This window comes from Galdieria sulphuraria, assembly GCF_000341285.1.
Source record: "Galdieria sulphuraria unplaced genomic scaffold scaf_29, whole genome shotgun sequence".
Taxonomy (NCBI): domain Eukaryota; phylum Rhodophyta; class Bangiophyceae; order Galdieriales; family Galdieriaceae; genus Galdieria; species Galdieria sulphuraria.
Window position 1 is genome coordinate 17,152 of NW_005178446.1, and position 18,742 is coordinate 35,893.

General features: G+C 37.7%; 5 protein-coding genes across 5 annotated transcripts; 3 read left to right on the forward strand and 2 right to left on the reverse strand.

Moving 5' to 3' along the window:
* Nucleotides 1–4: 4 nt before the first annotated feature.
* On the reverse strand, nt 5–1,749 carry Gasu_35340 (NADH dehydrogenase (ubiquinone) Fe-S protein 1). Its single transcript, XM_005705422.1, has one exon. The coding sequence runs from the start codon at nt 1,742–1,744 to the stop codon at nt 86–88; it is 1,659 nt and encodes a 552-aa protein (XP_005705479.1). The 5' UTR covers nt 1,745–1,749; the 3' UTR covers nt 5–85.
* A 10-nt stretch (nt 1,750–1,759) lies between these two features.
* Gasu_35350 (chloride channel/carrier, CIC family) lies at nt 1,760–4,970 on the forward strand. The gene is made up of 8 exons (XM_005705423.1): nt 1,760–2,672; nt 2,732–3,118; nt 3,167–3,419; nt 3,478–3,619; nt 3,668–3,840; nt 3,902–4,065; nt 4,117–4,678; nt 4,736–4,970. The coding sequence occupies exons 1-8, from the start codon at nt 1,771–1,773 to the stop codon at nt 4,883–4,885; spliced, it is 2,733 nt and encodes a 910-aa protein (XP_005705480.1). The 5' UTR covers nt 1,760–1,770; the 3' UTR covers nt 4,886–4,970.
* A 119-nt stretch (nt 4,971–5,089) lies between these two features.
* Nucleotides 5,090–5,583, forward strand: Gasu_35360 (ribosomal protein L20 family protein). The gene has a single exon (XM_005705424.1). It carries the CDS (start codon nt 5,226–5,228, stop codon nt 5,523–5,525), a length of 300 nt encoding a protein of 99 aa, XP_005705481.1. The 5' UTR covers nt 5,090–5,225; the 3' UTR covers nt 5,526–5,583.
* A 6-nt stretch (nt 5,584–5,589) lies between these two features.
* Gasu_35370 (mRNA capping enzyme family protein) lies at nt 5,590–6,630 on the forward strand. Its single transcript, XM_005705425.1, has 3 exons — nt 5,590–5,657; nt 5,707–5,934; nt 5,987–6,630. The coding sequence occupies exons 1-3, from the start codon at nt 5,596–5,598 to the stop codon at nt 6,567–6,569; spliced, it is 873 nt and encodes a 290-aa protein (XP_005705482.1). The 5' UTR covers nt 5,590–5,595; the 3' UTR covers nt 6,570–6,630.
* A 4-nt stretch (nt 6,631–6,634) lies between these two features.
* Gasu_35380 (uncharacterized protein) lies at nt 6,635–18,739 on the reverse strand. The gene is made up of 27 exons (XM_005705426.1): nt 18,236–18,739; nt 17,244–18,185; nt 16,560–17,193; nt 16,409–16,497; nt 15,885–16,349; nt 15,762–15,834; nt 15,535–15,711; nt 15,166–15,480; nt 12,602–15,107; nt 12,214–12,546; nt 11,960–12,158; nt 11,789–11,911; nt 11,425–11,739; nt 11,031–11,372; nt 10,839–10,982; nt 10,582–10,797; nt 10,337–10,532; nt 10,224–10,282; nt 9,814–10,164; nt 9,587–9,763; nt 9,232–9,531; nt 9,079–9,180; nt 8,802–9,026; nt 7,573–8,754; nt 7,426–7,516; nt 6,722–7,368; nt 6,635–6,675 (listed from the first exon to the last, which is right to left on the reverse strand). Exons 1-27 carry the CDS (start codon nt 18,719–18,721, stop codon nt 6,664–6,666), a joined length of 10,701 nt encoding a protein of 3,566 aa, XP_005705483.1. The 5' UTR covers nt 18,722–18,739; the 3' UTR covers nt 6,635–6,663.
* Between the last annotated feature and the right edge of the window lie 3 nt (nt 18,740–18,742).

Genomic DNA, 18,742 nt, shown 5'->3' on the forward strand with positions numbered 1-18,742 from the left:
CTTTGGAAAGAACGAAAACCTGATCAAGGATATTATTATAATGCAAACCAGACAAAACTCTCAATTACTTCAACAAATTGCTTTATTATCCATCGAAATTAAACAACTGTTGAACTCTCGTACATTTTGCCATTGTCTTCGAACTGCGAGTAATAGGATCTGTCATATAAAAGTTCTCAATGGGAGGGCCGAAAGGCACAGTAGACGATTCTCCTTGTTGTCTTTGAAGCATGTTATCGCGAGGTCTTACGGAAGGATCACCCGATTGCACCTGATGGGAACGCAAAAGATGTGGGGCAAGAACTTCAACTCCCATTTGGGGAATGTCCAAAACCAAATCTGGGAATACCAAATCATGAAGAATTTCTGCATCTTCTTTTGCTTGATAAGGTGGGATAAAAGCTAAATTGGTATGTTGAACACGACCCTCCATATTCACAAAGGTTCCATTCTTCTCAGTGTACGCAGCACCTGGAAGTATCAAGTTAGCTATGGATGCACCATAATCACCATGATGTCCTTGGTACACAACAAAACAATCCTGCGGTAACTGATCTAGACCATCTATATCATCCGCATTTAGCAAATATAAAAACTTGGTACGTCGCCAAGGATTCTCACGATCACAATCGATAGTTCTCAAACCACGATATTTGGAATCAAAACCGATATCCAAAGCTCCCACTGTATTTGCTCCAGTATGCACTACGTTGAATCCATTCCAATCCTCTCTTATCATATGACTATATTCTGCAATATGTTTAACCATTTGATATATATTTTCACCATCATCTCTTTGAAGTGCTCGATTACCAACAAGAATAGCTGGCCTCTTTGCAAGAGCAAGCTGTACACAAAATGAATGTCTTCCTTCAGCAATCTCTCGAAGAGTTTTTGGAGAAATTCCCAAATGCTCGACTGGATAAGTCAGATTTTCATAACACCCAACAGACGCAACCAGAGCTTGATTATACAACACAGCCTTACGAATACGAGTGTTTAAAAGAGGAGCTTCAGTTCGCGGATTCGTTCCAACCAACAAAATTACATCGGCTGTTTCAATACCAGGTAAAGTTGAGTTGAGTAGATAATCTTCTCTGAAGTCTGTATGCGGCACTGCTCCTCTTCTTTCTTGGAGATGAATCGAACCACCCGGAAACCAATAAAGAAACTGCCTTCGGAACTGCAACAAGGCCTCTACTTCTACTTGAGGACCAATAACGGCTTGAGCTTCAAATCCACCCTTGTCAACATATTCTCTTTCTAATCTTATGATTTCGTTCTTCAAAATAGCTCGTGCTTTTTCCCAAGTGGTAGGTACCAGTTGTCCTTGATCTAAACGAATGAAAGGGACACTCAAACGTTGTCTTTTCAGGCCATCATAAGAGAATCTAGTTTTATCTGAAATCCACTCTTCATTAACGTTTTCGTTTAATACAGGAAGGATTCTCATAACTTCATAACCTCGAGTGTCCACGCGAATATTAGAACCCACTCCATCTAAAACGTCCACTGAGGAGGTTGACTTGAGTTCCCAAGATCTTGCTGTAAAGGCATAGGGTTTGGAAGTTAGTGCTCCGATAGGAATGAGACAATTCTGAAACAGTTGCTTCCTTTCATCTATTCCATAGTCCTTATCACCGTTTTGTACTTGTCGAAAAGAACCAAAGCATCTTGTTACTTTCCAACGTGTTTGGAACAAAGAAGACAGTAGACTACTAGCTGAACTTGTCAAAACTTTCATCCTTCTTAAGATAATGAGACAAGTTTATGTCTTTCTCCCGGACCACTCCTCTCAACAATCCAAAAAGGTGGAGAGTCGTTATTGAGAGAAATGTGTTGGTTTTGTCGATGTCTTCCAATGCACAAGTTACCGAAGATATTCTAGAAGTGACTCCTGAGTTTCGACTACTAGAATCTTCATTTTTCAGTAATCTTTATAACTATGTAAGGTCTAGTATTCAAAGTATGAGAAGTCGTTCGAGTTTTCGAAGCCACACGGACATGAACCCTTCGACTTCAGTACAAGTAGAAGTTGCACGAACTAGTTTTTCTTCTCTTAGTTCTTATCAAACAGAAGAAAACTACTCTTCAGAATTACGGCCACGCCTAAGACGTACTGACATATATGACTGTGTAGAGTTTCATACTCCAGCCTCCTTAGTCAACGTAAGATGGGCATTCCCTCGTAGTCCACGAGAACAACAGTTTTTTGCTGCTCTTCATCTTTTTCTTGCTGTTTTGACAGGGATTCTAGTTGGAGTGTTTGCACTGTCTATTGAGCAAGGTGTTCGAGCTATCTATTTGGCCAGTTACAAAGTAACTCAGAATATACTCATCGAAGAGCATGATTCTTTCTGGGGAGCACTCATATATTTCGTTGGTTTTAGCTCTTGTATTGCCCTAACTGCCACTTGCTTGGTTCTGTTTGTAAGTCCAGAAGCAGTTGGTTCGGGAATTCCACCTTTGAAGGGATATATCAATGGAATTCAGTCGCAGAGACTCCTCTCATTCCGTACTTTTGTGGCAAAGTTATTTGGCAATATGTTTGTGGTTGGTTCTGGATTGATATCAGGCAGTGTCGCTCCTGTTTCTCATATTGGCGCTATAACTGGAGCAGGACTTTCTCAAGGAGTCTTTGCAGGTCTCAATATTCGTTTGAATTGGAAATGGTTTGATATCTCATGTATATAAATCTACTATTCCTTATTTGACTTTCTGCCTCATTTAGGTTTCGTTTTTATCGTACGGAAGCTTGGAAAAGGGATTTTGCTTCTATTGGTTTGGGAGCGGGATTTGCAGCTGCTTTGGAAGCTCCTTTAGGTGGCATGTTCTTTTCTATAGAAATGTCGAATGCACATTGGCACTATCGACTCGCTTGGATAGCTCTATTAGGAGGAATCATTGCAACATTTACTATGGGAACTCTAACAAGACTTAGTAAAGGAAATACTTTGATAGTTTTGGAATTTGCTGAATACGGGAGTTTGGTTTCAGCTGGAATGCAAATGTATACTTTTATGATGCACACACTTCCCTTTGTGTTATTGTTAGGAGTACTCGGTGGATGCTTAGGTGGTATTGCTGTGGCAATAATGAAACAACTGACGTTATTTAGGTATGTAGAGAAAATATACTTGGTCAACTTATCAAATATGATCAACAGAAAAAGATATATTATAAAATGGTATCATAAGTTGTTGGAAATGCTTTTGGTGAACATGATTATCAATATACTCCGATTTTTATTGCCCTATTGGGGTGGTCAATGTCAATCTTCGAATCATTTCGTCATAATTCCAGAACAGACTGGAGTAAAATCATTCAAATATCGTGATTATTCCAGATTTTTTTGTACTTCTTCGGAGTTCAATGACTGGGCAGCACTTATTTATAATCCTCTAGAAACGGTGTTGGACGTAAGTATGGAGTGTAAGAGTACTCGTCGCCATAGGAGATAATGGAAATGTATTCTAGTATTTGTTTCATTCATCGGATGTTACATTGTTGCCAATCGGAGGACTTTTTGTTGGACTGATTTATTATTATGTTTTTCTATTGTTTTCTGCTGGTCTATATGCTCCTGTAGGTGTCTTCATTCCTTCATTTACTATAGGAGGTAAGAAATAGGATTGGAAATGGGATACTCTAGTTATTGTAATATTAGGGTTTATTGGCAGATTAGTTGGCAAACTTGCTAGTTTGGGTTATCCAGGGAGCCCTGGTTTGGATTCCTCCGTTCTTCAAGCTAGTTTTGCTGTCATTGGCAGTGCAGCTTTTGGAAGTGGGTTTTTGAGAGTACCGATGACCATTAGTTTGGGACTATTGGATGCGACACAAGTGAGACACACACACACACTATATATACATAATATAGAACTATTCAAAACATTGTTTTTAGGATATTCGAGCAGCATTTTGTTCCTTAACAGCATCCGTTATTGCAAGAAATATTGGAGAAATTTTTAGCGAAGGTTTCTTTGATTCCCAAGTGAATCTATCAGGAATGCCTTTTTTAGATGCCACTATAACTGACCCTCATTTGTTTCATTCTGTTCGTGCGAGGTAAGTGGTATATAATGGTTTAAAAATTCATTTCAATGAATCACAACATAGAGACGTGATGCAAAGACAAATGGCCACGATACATTTGAAACCTAGAGTTGGTGATGTGGTATTGTTGTTACAAACAGTAGAACATGGAGCATTTCCGGTAGTTGCTCCAACTGAAGTGGCAACGACTCCTTATATTGCGGAGTATGCTCGTAGTTCCAAATCTTCCGATCGTCCTTCTCGTACAATGCCACAGAATGACGAAGATATCTCCCCCCATTCAGAAAGCAATGATTGGAGACAAGTAGAACAAGTTAATCAACCAGCTCGAGGTGTGGTTGGTACTATTAGTCGTCATATTTTATTGCAACTGTTGAGACTAAGGCATTATTCTATTCTGAATGATTCCGCAACTACACCACATACATCATCTGTACTGCCCTGGTTATCCATATCTCAGTTGGATGAAGCGTGGCCGAATATTACAGATAAGGAAGCGGAAAGAGTTGTATTGGAACATTATTTGGGTGGGATGCCAACTTCAGTTGTGAATGCAACTTTGGATTTGGAACCTTATATGAATCCCAATCCCTTTATTGTTTCTGAATGGTCCACAGCTGCTGATGTAAGAAGAGTCATTTCTATTTTTTTTACAAGGAAAATAATGAAAGTTTTCATATAGTTGAGAGCAGGTTTTCGTCAAATGGGTGCTCGTCATATTTTAGTTGCTAGAAGTGGAACAGGAGTTATCGATGGTATTTGTACGCGAAAGGATATTATGCCATCTGTTTTGAGACAAATTGCTGAACAGAAACGTAGAAGTAATCATTGATGGAATTTCCTATGAAGAAGATTAGATGAGAAAAACAGTGAATACCATTTCATAATGACACACACACACACACACATATATATATATATATTACAAAGACAATTGTTGCATTCATCTGCCTTATTCACTCTCGAACCAAAAGTTGTAAGCTTTTACAATGTTGAAAACTTTGCATATCTTTCCTTGAATATTATCGGTTACATGCCCACAAAGTGTATTTACGTCATCATTGAATTTGGAATTCTGGTTGGCTACATAACAAGAAAATTGTCAACTCTGTCGACCTCTTCAAGGGACTTGAGAAAAGCGACTCAGACAACAACAACGTTCTTTGGTATCCATGGTTCGAAAATGTGTATCCCCGTTAAAAGCTTTGGTTTATTCTACCATCCATCGTCGACTTAGAAGAAGGGAATATAGGAGAGACTGGATAGCTCAGATTCAAGCGGCTGCTCGTGGTCACGGAGTACGGTATGCAGGGTTTGTGTACTTTCTTAGAAACAACCAAATCATTCTCAATCGTAAAATATTGAGTGAATTGGCAAAAACAGAACCCGCCACAAGTTCTAGTTTATTGACATGGTGTGCAAGATCGACCAAAGTGATAGATTTGAAAAATAAAGTAGAACACAGTGAATAACTTGTATATTCCGTGGTCAAAGACTGTTCTCTAAAGAAAGAAAGAAAAAAATAAATGAAGCGCTCTTTTCATGAGTCATTTATTACTTACTCGGGATCGTTCGTTTGGTCGACTTCGCAATATTTTGCGTTGGCAAGTCCACTCTTTCGACTATAAGTAGTATAATAACCCCTTTTTATAGGACCAGTGAGTCGTTGACTTTTCAACTTGTCGACGACAATAGTCATGTTTGTCTCTTCTGTGTTTATCCTGCGTTTTGTTTGGGGCCTTTGTTATATGCCTTTCCTGATAGCGTTCAACTATTAACTGTTGTTTGTTGGACTCGCGAAGATTGTCAACAAGCTGAACAATTTGTACAACAACAATATCCTAATCGTTTCCATTGTCAATATGTACACTGCAATTGTGAGTAAGTGAGCTCAACTTTTCTTCTGTCCGTCGATCATTCGGCGTCCATATAGGGAAACCTCACTAGCTTCTGTTTTAACAGAAAAGTATGATATCATTCTTTGTTGGGGTTGGTTGGAACGATTGTTTTCTTCCTTAGAGTTGGTAAAGGACTTTTTGACTCAAGTTTCCTTAAAGTTGCAACCAAAGGGATTCTTTGCTGGCATAACCATCAATAGCAGTTACATTTGGACCATGGCTCAGAAATACTTGGAAAGACATGCGGCTGCTTCTTATCCTATGATAATCGAAAACCCACTTTGGACTTTGATACTTTTACAGGGAGATGTGTTTTCTTCCATCGGTACGCCGTTGAGTATTCGTTATCACAGTGAAATGAGAACGTCACGGCTACCAGAAACAGAATATTTAGTACATGCACCTACATTGTTTCATTATTGTGATGCTTTTGGTTTGGAGTGGATCGATTGGTTGAGTGGTCGTGACTGGTGGTCTGCTCATAAGAACATTGGATTTCAACGTTTGATGGAAATGGGTGTGATAACAAAGGATTCTCGTCATTTGAGTAAAGAAGAATATGAATTGTTGGGAATATTTGCATGTTTTATAACGATTAAACATAGTTCGAGTCAATGAATGGTTAACAGATTGGACAGTTTTTCTTGCCATTCCGTAAGCGTAGGTAAGTGTTTCTCCTTTGCCAGTTGTGTTTGTGTAGCAGTTTCACGAATCACGATGGTATCTGAACTAGGCGATTGACTCTTTTCATGTCTCCATAGTGATGTCACCACCGCAGTACTCGAAGCCACTATTCGAGAAGGATCCAACCAATGCAAAGCAGTTTGCCAACCAGTGGATTGTAATCGGAAACTGATTTCTAGCAACGAATCTGTTCCCTCATGAGTCATATTGACTTTTTGTATGGCAGTTTGTGGAATTCGCCAAAGTAAGGTTATTGGACTATGTCGAGAAGAATCCTTTGTTTGTTGTTTCAATGCGGTTATATGACTCGTAGATAAAATGAAATAGGTTTGATAAGGAATGTCTTGTTCCCAATCCTCGTGTTGAATATGCATGATGTATCGTTCACGTCGTTGAGGATCGGTTTGTCGAAGTAAATATTGACCCTTTGCAGCATAAGGATCGTATTTCTTGATAGGATAACCTTTCATCACATATCTTGGTAACCGAATTCTTTCACTTTCTGTGGCCTGCAATCCTGTCATATTTCTTGTCCCTTCAGCCACATTCGAAATAAAAAAGAAAAATCCAGAAAGAGGTAAAGAAACAATGCTTGTAACGGCTGCCATTGAAGAAGAAGAAGAAGTATCCGTTGCAAATGAGTCATCGCTATCACGAGAAACACTTTCGCCAAATGGAACATTACACATGTAACTTAAACACGTGCGCCATCTTTGTAATCCCATCAAAGTCCCTGGAACCCATTATCAACATTAGTATATCCTTCGTATAAACCATATGTACACTTTACCATTCCAAATATCCGTTGCATGCTTCCATTCTTCTTCATGTGCACTTAAAGTAGAAATGAATGCACGATTCATACTTCCGTAGGCAATACCCTTTGATAAATGCAATCAAACATCGATACTTTCTTATTCAAGCATTGTTCTTTTACCTTTGCTAAAGCCCAGCTTAGACGACTGACTGGTTGAGCTATACTATAAATACAAGAACGTCCCAACATAATGGTTCCTCTATGAACTCCTCTCCATAGGGAATGAGGCTCACCAGTTAAGCTTCCTCTTATCGGTTCTACAAAAAACTGCAAGGTTCCTTGACGCAAATGTAATACTGTGCTAGTCATATCACCGAGAGCAGAAAGACCACCAAGAGCAGTAAACATGTTGCTCCATAAAGACTTGATAACATGCCACAAAATGTTGCGACTCAAACCATCTAATGTCTCGACAGCATTGTTCAACTCGAGTTGATCAACCCATAAAAGATTATCTTCAATTTCACCCAATAATAGACCAGTATTTCTCATCCACGATTCCATAAAAGGCAACCAACCTCTTTCAAAACTACCTTTCATAGTAAATGAAAAACGACAAGCTACAGGATGCAATATGACATGTTCAAAATAAGAAGGTGTGTCGGTACGATTCAAATGAGGCGAAATCAACTTTGTAAATACTTGCTCTACTGATGGCAAAGAATCCCCTCGAGACAACCAAACGTCTTCCAAAATATGAAAACTATCCAATGCTTGACTAAAATATTTGGCTCTTTGCTTAATAAACTCCAATAGCCGAAACAACAGTTCATTATCCATCTTCAAAGCAAATTCAGATACCAAAACATCTATTTGATGGTAGTGATTGACGGTTTCAAAGGACTGCATTTCTAGAAATATGAAGAGAAAGGGATGTTGCAGAGATGCTAACAATACGGGACTATCACTTAAGGTGATAGATTGGTCACATTGAAAATGAGATACTGTCATCTCTACTTTCCTTATGGATGACTGTTGTTTTAAAGAAAACAATAAATTCGATAAAGAAATGTAAAAACACTCTTCCCAAAGCTCCTCATCGTCTATAAAAGATATGCCAATGAACGGAATCGTCACTTGAAAATGGAAGGAACAAACTTGACTAGTTTCTGTCGATTCCACAACTGCTGTCGACTTGGGGGTGGCAACCTTTAAATATTTACTTCGTTTCCATGGAACTAGAAAATTCCAACGTTGTGCTACCGAAGAGTATAGGGAATGTGTCCAGTCATAAGTCTCTTTGCGTATACTTTCCAATCGAATGGTCAAAACTCTTCCAAGTAGTTCTACTGTAGCATTCAACTAATTCACATGTGATAATGAAAAGAAAAGTGAATACACAGACTTACTTGATAAAAAGAAGAGTCTGATGCATCGTTACTCATTAATTGCTCCGTAAGAACTTGAGTACCCATATCTTTGATATTCAGACGAAATTTAGAAATGCCTTGGCGATGTTGAACGAATAGAGAAATGACCCTTGTTGCTAAAGGATCGCTCCATATCAATCGTTCACTTGTTTGAGATGGAACAAGTCTGATGTCATGCAGATACTTTTCTTGACCATATGCAATCTATTTGCTTTGAATGTGAGTAAAATTCACATTTTGACTTCGATTTCATTACCAAAAATAGCGTCCAGTTTTTGATTTCTGTCTTCGTTTGTGAATAAGCTTTCTTCAATATGATGAATTGTGTTCTCGTTGAAGGATCCCGTGAAGTCCTTATCTACATCGGAAAATATCAAACAAATAAATACACCAAAGATTCTTGTCTTACCATCCAAAATATCCTATCCAACATAAAATCTTCTGGATAAGGATAATCAAAAACAGTGTGGGGTCTTTTCCAAATAGAATCTGAAACTTGTAGAGATTCAATGCGTTTTAATTGTTCCATTTCTTTAGGAATATTTACAGCGACAGTAAACTCTGAAGGAGCGTTGACAGCAAACCAATCACTCCAAAGAAAAACATAGTTTCCACCGTTTCTCTCCACTTCGTCTTGTGCGGAAGAAACGGAAATTGACTGAGTTTCATATCCTTCCTCTTCATATTTACGAGACATTCGGAACCCAATCTATAAAATATTTCAACAACAATACTTTGGATGATAGTTGGAGACTTTGACCAACCCGAATACATAATTTTGTTCGTTTTCTTGTCGGCATATTTTGAAAAAGCAGAGGCACTTTGTCCTTTAAACTAACCCACTGAAATAGCTTGCGTGTAGCGTGAGTCTCAGACTCGATCCGTCTGTCTGTTTTGCGCCCATTATGACCAAGATAGACACCATGAAGAGCCACATGATCCTAAAATGCAGTTCAACTGGCTGACTACTTCTGAGAAAGTTGTAACGTACCATTTCGACTCCAAATGAAGCAAACTTTTGAATGAGCGGGTCATTGACCAAGTCTTGTTCTTCCAGTTGAAAACAAAAAAGGGTTTCAGGCAAAATCGATAATGCCTTGGAATCTTCATAAGAAGGATGAAACTGCGTATAGACACTTAAACGAAGAAATGCAGCCGCTTCAAAAAGTCCTCTTCGTAACGAGGAATAAATAGAAAGTTTGGGTATTCGATAAATAGATGAATAAGCAACTTTCAGTGTTACAGAATGATAACCCAAAATACTGACAGGAATTGCACGACTCTTAGGACATTCAGGTATCCAAATCGAAATGTAATGAAGACCTTTGCGACCAATTCGCAACTATTTTCAATAGAGCCTGTCTTAGTGAAAATGACAATAGGAAAGAGTCAAGCAAATACCATTCCAGCCTTGTCAAGATGATTCAGTGACATCATAACAGGGAACGTATCTTCGACACCTAAGACACAACACTCCATCGATAGATATCTTTAAAAATTGTTCGAATACATACCTGAATGAACGTTTTCTATAGTAGAAGAAATACCACTGGCTATACCAAAAATATCTCTGAAAAGTAATGGTAAGCCAGTACAATTGGATACCCAATACGGACTGCTTAAACGAGCAAGTAAACTAGAATCGTTCTCTCCTAGGAAAAGGCCAAAGTGCATTTGCAATAGTCGACCATCCGAATGGTAAAATGTAGCCTTGGAACAATGATGAGCAAAACATAATATTTTCTAAGAAATGACTTACATGATGTTCTTTGAGGCATCTTTTAGTCTCCATTGTGTTCCAGCTGTCAATCAAACAATCAGAATCAATAGGAAATAGGACTAACTTTTTCCAGGATGATAAATTATCAAAATGATGAACTTGATTAGGTTCCACAAAAATTCCCGATAGATCACCCAACTGAAACCATTCGATTGCTAAGAGACAAGATGAATACAGGCAATATTTCTTTCTGCACTATGAGCATGAAATATTCATGTGAAATACAATCGACTTACTTGAGTGGTTTCACCTGGTTGAAGACGTCCTTGAAGTTCCTTCCAAGAGATCCAATACACATAGCCATTATGTTGTCTTCCCACATACATTCGATAAGAGATTGCAACTGCCAGTTCGTTCCTTACAAGCAAAGGAGCCATAATCTTCCAAAAAATAACCAAAAACTATAAAACAAGCCAAAGATTTTTTACCTTCATTTCTCCACAGGATAAACACTGCAATAAAACTGCTCCTGTCACATCCATAGGTCTTTTATAGAATCCATCCCTCTTTGACGAAGAATGCGAGTTTTCTTCTATTCTTTCTGCAAGACAAACCGAACTTTGTCGTTGTACACTATTCTCTTGTCTTTTGTATGAAACTGCAACGATATCTTCCTCGAAAAGTTTTGTCCATCTTATTGGAAAGGATACTAAAACATGTTTTTCTTTTAGAATGAATTCTTCTTTCAACTGAACTGAAACACTCCAATGAGAAGCTAATGCATCATTATCATCATTCCAACTCTCTACTGCAAATCGAACATAGCACGTCTAATACTCCAGAATGAGTATACCAACGACTCAAATGAAATGGAATACTTACCCAACTACAAAATACAAAAGGAATAATGAAATTCGAATCAGAATTCAGAAAAGATGCCTTTTGAATAACAGAACCGCTCAAACTTTTCTCATGTGACGCAAAAATTTCAGACTGACTATCCTTCTCTACAATGGGTACTTGATATAACTGCAACATTATCTTATTTACATCACTACAAGTACTAGAAGATAGGCTTGGATCATAAATATTGCCAACAGAGTCTTCCAAAAGAAATAACAATCCAAAGTTGGTGTTGTTTACAAACTTGAAGACCGAACGAATGACTATCTCCCATTGAGTTTCCAACAGAGACACCTTCAAGAAATAATATGTGCCTTTTCAAATTGTAAATTAGCTTACTTACTTGCAAACAAAGAGTGCCCATTTCATTCAAGTCATCCATTTCAAACACCGGTAGAAAATAGACGTCTTCTTGAAATAGACGTATTTTCCCTTTAGCTCTTAAAGGAATAGGTAGAAATGTAACCTTTTGTAGTTCATTTCAAATTATTCTGGATAACAATCGAAAACTTACGGTTAGTTTGACAGATTGTTCCAACTTATCAGTGAAAGACTCATCTCTGTCTGCCCATCGATGAATACGATCCAAAAAACGACTGTGTATATAAATAACTTGTTCGCTATTTCTTGCCAATCTCATATCATCACAAAATAAAATGTCTTCCTTTTCCCATCTGCATCCTGTCAACATGAAATCTAAACCAGTTCCATTTCTATTGCAATAATGAAATTCGCTCGTTCCAAAATACTATCCAATCCATTCATTACCTGATAAGTACAGAACGAATTGAATGACTTGGCTTAAACTCCAAAGACGAATCTGCACTTTGTAAATGGCTATCTGTACTCTCCTTACTATTGTTGTTAATCAGACTTTCAAATCTTTGCAATTCTATCAAGGAGACTTTGGAGAAGAACAATACTGAAACATCTTTCCATCTCGTGATATATGAAATTAGAGAATGGAGCCAAGTTTCTGTCAATGTGATTTGAATTGCATCTCCAAGCAAAATATGAACTTGTTGTTTACGATCAGCACATTCCAACTTCCTCATAGCTACAAACTCGACTTGACAGGGTTCTAGTAGGTTATTCCACGTCCTGTAAACGATATGTCAGCAGCAGGAAGATCTCATGGAAAACTTCAGAAACTTACCCATGTACAACTGCAAACTGATAAAGTCTCAATAACAGAGACAAATGCAAAGAGTATTCGCTAGTTAGTGACCAAAACATTCCACTTCCATGAAAATTGCTAACAACTGTCTCCACAATACTAAAAGAAGAACCTCGTTCATAGCTGATTAGACTGAGACGAATGTCTTCCATTTGAATATCCAGATTGTATGAAAGTTGTTCCTTGTAACAAGGTACGGATAGAACTCTATTCATTTCCGTCTTCCTCACTGTATGTGAAGTATTCGACAACTGAAAAGAGTCCTTGCATTCCTTAATACAGGAAAGAATAAGAACGACATCTTCCATCAACAAATATCCTTCTACTCTTGTCATACTAAATACAATGGATTTTGATGCAGAGTCTGTATTGATATTGTTGGAAATAACCGAAGATGATGCTGTCTCATCTGGTCCCACCATTACCTTGACAGAAATTTCAATAGGAACGATAATATTGTAGGACTTGTCTTGAAATATACTCCAAGAACGATGAATACACACAAATTGATGCAACAGACAAGACAACTCATGAATTTCCAGATAAGGCTGCGTCTGAAAGAATGTAAATGCATTTTCAAAAAGAATCAAAAATGAACTTACTTGAATGGTTCCCTTTAGATTAGGATTAACTCTCAAAATCAACTCATGAAACCCATCATTGATTTCCACATTCCTGGCTTTCGATATACCAGCGATAAAGTGCAACTCTATTGGCAGGTCGATATCCCATGTGAACTGCTTGTCATTACGAGTATCTGCAGTTGCTGAGTAGACTTCATTACCAACGCCACGAATGCTGTTCAGATAACTTGGGATTTCCTTAACGATATAGACGATGTTAGCTACCAACTGTCTAGTACCGGTCATTCCCAAAAACAACTGTAAGGATTGGTTATCTTTTGAAGTAACCTGTATTCCAAAAGATGAAGGATCCAACGAAAGAGAAAACGCAAAACTTCCAATAGTAACTAGGGAAGAAATTCGTGAGAAATAATGCCATTCATATAATGAGGAGTATGATTCTCCAATGTGAATGTTTTTCGAAGCTATATTCATATGAAGTTTGGTTCCAGGCACTTTATCATCGACCTTTCCACCGAGAAATATTTCTAATATAAAGTTATTGGATAATAACTCATTTCTGATCCATTCAGTATCAACAAAATCATTCCAAAGACTCCAATTTTCCAGTTCTTCTAAAATATCCAAAGGCATGTCCATGGCAAAAACACTGTTTGGAAGGAGCAATTCTGAATTCTCATCAAACCACTTGATAGAAATACTATCAAATTGGTGTCTTATCGAAATACTCTTATTGGTCGATGGTTGTTCCTTCATAGGAGAATTACTATTCCCTTGCAACAACGTATATGGATACGTCACAAATATCGGAAACACCAAACGCAAGATGTCCAATATGGAAGCTTTTCTAAGAAGTATCGACAAATGAGAACTAGAAATAGATAAGGTTAGAGGTTGAGAGGATCCCATTAAAATATTCAAGTTCATATGACTAGGATAAAGCAATGGAACCAAAATAAAAACTGAGTCTCTTGCTTCTCTGCGAAAAACGAACCCTTGATCAACCTTCCAATCCTCGCCTTTAATGATAATACTAACTTGATGATTGCCGTTGTTCTCAGGTGAACCTGCTCCTTCATTTTTGACCATGATTCCGAGTTGGACATTACGAGAGTTGCACTGCAGATAGTTTGATAACGAATCAGTGTCATCCAGGCATGGAATACCGATAGTTGGATTATCGATAGTAAAATGAAGACTCAAAAGGATGCTTGTAACGTTGTCCTTCTTTTTGTTTGAATTTCGCATATTTCCCAAAGCAACGAAACGAAGAATAACTACTACAAGGTCCATAATGGCAAAGTGATTATATAAACTATGAAGTTGAGAAAGACGAAATGTGAGCAACAATGTATTTTGCGTTTCAGTATCTGCATTCAAAGACATATCGAAATGCAATGGAAACAACTTGTCGTCTTTGGGATGAAAACTCAGAATCTTTTCTCTTTCGGCAACCAATGTCACTGCATTATTCTCCATCAGACTGTGAATAACTAATGTCTGAGGTCCAAGATCCGCAAACAATCGTAACTTCTCACTCTTGAATGAAGTATTCAAACTAAAATGAAGTTCATCGAAACTCAAAGCCAATTTTCGGAAAACTGCCAAAGTTGATGAACGTTTAGACAAATTAGGATAAATAAATTCAACTTGACTAGAAAAAATTCGTAAATTCAACCCGAATTGAACTTGAGACTTTTTCTTCAAAGTTTGCTGAGCGTTCTTGTCGTTCCTATCTGGGTTCAACAAAGAATTCATCTGTTTCAACAATTCCAATATTTCAGTAATTTGACTACTCCAAATTACACCTTTTAAAGAACACAGAGCAACATTTATAAAAAAATTTGTTGACAAGTTTGACGTGGTTTCTTTGGTCGCCTGCAAATATAAAGAAGAAGGTTCTATTGAATTCGAGTCTTCAGCAAAAACAGTTATGGACGCTACTACAAACATACGTACTTGATATCGTAGGTTCCACATTCTGCAACTTTGGAGGAGCGGATAACTCGACACGGATTTCTCTTTGACTGGAATTTTGATTACCATACCATATCTTAATCGATTGCAAATAGGCTTCCAAATTAAACTTCGCAGATGAGAACATTCCAAGTAACTCCAACTTTGTAAGTTGGCAAATTAAGCTTCTGGGATATTCTTCTTCCTGTGACTCAACATGGGAATCTGGCAATTCTAATTGCAAGGTCAGGTCAAGAGCAATACAAAAATCTAGTTTCCGTTTTTGTGAAGCAAGAAATGGTTCGGAAAAAGGATGTTCTAAAAATAAAGTTAAACCTTTGTTATAAAGCCAACAGTTTCCAAAACACTCACTTTCATCAGAAACTTGCATACTGAGCAAACGAATGAAACTTTCCAATGAATGAACACTGTCTGGCTTGAAAAGGCACTCTTCATTCCCCATTTTTTTCCTTAGTTTTAACGTGTCTTTATCTATACGACAGTTTGTTCCCACTTCAACGTTTCTCAAACGCTCGCAAACTATTGCATCTTTGCAAGATAAGCATGAAAAAAATTCCAACCTACAAACATAATCATACCGTTATCAAGGCCGTTGGTGCAAAGACACAATAGACCATCTTGATACAACTCAATCAAACCTTTCATTGGCACCTATTCAACTTCTTATGAATACTTATCAAGAAGACAATTTCCAAACTCACACTTCCTTGCTGAATTTTACCCATTAGAGTGTAAATCAACCTTTTGGATGAATTCAAACTGTGTCGAACTTTCTCCAAGATTTCTTGAATAGTCTTTATGAGCTTGGAAATTCCCTCAAACTCACTGAGATCGACTGCCAAATACAGGCTGGAATTCGCATTTATATTTAGAGAAGGCAAATGAAGATCCGATGCGATACTACAAGTCGAAAACAACAACTGAGATGGATGATCTGAATGGAGGTGAAGAATTCGTAGTTTTTCGGTGGATGTAAATTCAAGAGAAAAATCTGCGGCGACTCGTTGAAACTCTATTATCCAATCTTGATACAGATATATCCTTGGCCAATCTTCTTCACAACAGGGTGAGATTGTTGTCGTCGGCAATGCATTGTGAAAGCTCAATTTATCCATATGTAATTCCACATAAGTTTTGGATTGAATATCTTTGCAGAGCAAGTCAATCTATTCATTGCAAAATTCAGAAATCTATCAACATCGTTATTCTTGAACTATCCTCCTACCTCTGCTGAACCAAGGTTTATACGAAGCTTTAGTCTCGGTTGTTGAACCTTGCGACAAATTTGAGTCCAATATTCTTTCTGACCGAATACTAAAGAAAATAATGCTCAGTTTCCTAGAACAAGGTCCTAATTGGGTCAATGATAATATTACCTCTGAAAGGTGTGAGAGTCTCCAAATGAATAGGCTTCCTGGGAATACAATGTAATGAAAATCGAATAACTCTTGTGAGAGCATCCAACGATGACAACTCTGCTTCAATCCCACATATATCAATGGATAGGAAGGGACCATCTCTTGTAGCTAAACATTGCAACCATTTTTCAGTATGAAGAAACATTTTAGTTTCCCAAACAAGTCTAAAATTTCTATGCAGACAAAGAAGCAAGTTCAAAGATGGGTTTCCTCGTCCAGATAAGAAATGAATGGTGGAAAGTTTTTGAAATGTTGGAGAATATTCGTCATATAAGTTGAGAGTTAGTGAGTCCATATTGATCCATAAGTATCCCAGCATGGGATGCTTGCTGTTACTTTCATACATCGATAGACAATCGTTCGGTAGTTGCTGAGCAGTTGAAAAAACTATTCCAAGATCATTACCTTTCAACGATAAAAGAGGATAGCATAGCCTCTTATCATCTTCGTTGTAATCATAAGCAGCGGTAATCAGGTTCGACAGTGTCAACTTTATGGCTGTTTCAAAGAAAGTAGGCTTGTTCTGAATACTCTGATAAAAATTCCATACAAAATCGACAAACATATGACAATCCTCAACTTGATTAGACTTCTTCATATTCAAAAGTCAGATTGGCTCCATAAAATGAAACAATTTCATACTTGTACCTTGTCTACATCTGCAGCGGAATCACCATTCATCGAAGATATTCCGTTCATATTGGGAAACTCTCCTTTCTGATAAGTAAGATAATATGCAGCTGTTCTTCCAAAAATTAACTCCTCCTCCAATAAAACATTTTCCAAAACAATGTTATTCGATGTTTTCTTTCGAATAAAACGAGATTGAACTATAAGGGAGTATACTACAGCGATAAGAATTCTGCGATTCCCAAATTGCATCATATCCTGTATTTCAGAATGTGAATTGTGCAAAAGAGAAGATCCTATCGAAGATGTGTAAAAAGTGCCACCATCAACGCATTCCAAAGCTTTTACACACAACGGACAAATTCTGGTGGGAAGATTAATCTGATCAACAACACATCGCAAAGCATACTGCCACCATTCTGAAATATTCAAATCTTTCTTAGGTCTGCAAGTCGGCAGGTGACTTTTTAGTCTTCGCTGTGTCAACTGCACATGAAATGCCATGTAAGTGGCTATGTACGAAATACACCTGATTTGCTCAGCACTTGCAGTCACATTCAATTCGGAAGCTTGAACATCGAGGGAAATTTTCAAAGATTCTGAAAAATCCACAGGAGGAAACAGCAAATTGAGACTTCCATTGGCACAAAATGAAGAAATGAGACACTGCGACTCTTTTCCAGATCTTTTCATTTGTTCCAAAAACTGACTAGCGGAACTAATATGCGATATAGGAAACTCGTACGAATTCAAATAGACGTTCAGATTCTTCAGATGAATATATTTATGAATGTCCAACGCCACTTCCAGAGAGTTGATATCCCAAACAAAAGGCCTGCTCTTAAAGAATGCTCTTTCAACCAATAACTTTTCTACAAAAACTCCACAGCAGAGCGGACCACTCAAAGCTGTATGACAGTCCTCTAAACGGATATGAAGATTTTCGACTGTTACCTGCATAATACTCTTTATAGGTTGAACAATCCTCGCAACGTAATACATACCTTGAATTGCGCAAATATTTTCGCTGCAGACTTCACCAACAGCTGTCGCAGAGAATCGTCGGGTACTTGTTGTGGATTAAAAAAATAGTCTCTCAATTGCTTATCCAATAGTTTTAAACGTTTCTTTTTTCGCTTCAAGTAAAATGCCCGTAAACTTCGGCTATACGTTTCAAATTCAAGTTCTGATAGCTCCGATATGGAGAAAGTTTCCAGACAACAGGAAACTTCCTGAATTGCAATTTCTATATTGTGGAAAAACCAGGACTTTAGCTGAAACTTCAGAAGAAGCTTTCCAATGTACACAGCCTTTAAGTGCATTGGCAACAAAGGGGGGATAACTTGGAAGTGTTCGCCAGGAATAAAAACCTTTTGAATAACAACAAGTCCACTGTACCAATCGAAATCAACAGAAGAGACATCTATCCCTGGAAATACCAGACTTAGAAGCTTCCTAAGAAACCAACTAAGGACTTTTGAAAGAACCATCTGCTTCCACCAAAGAAATTG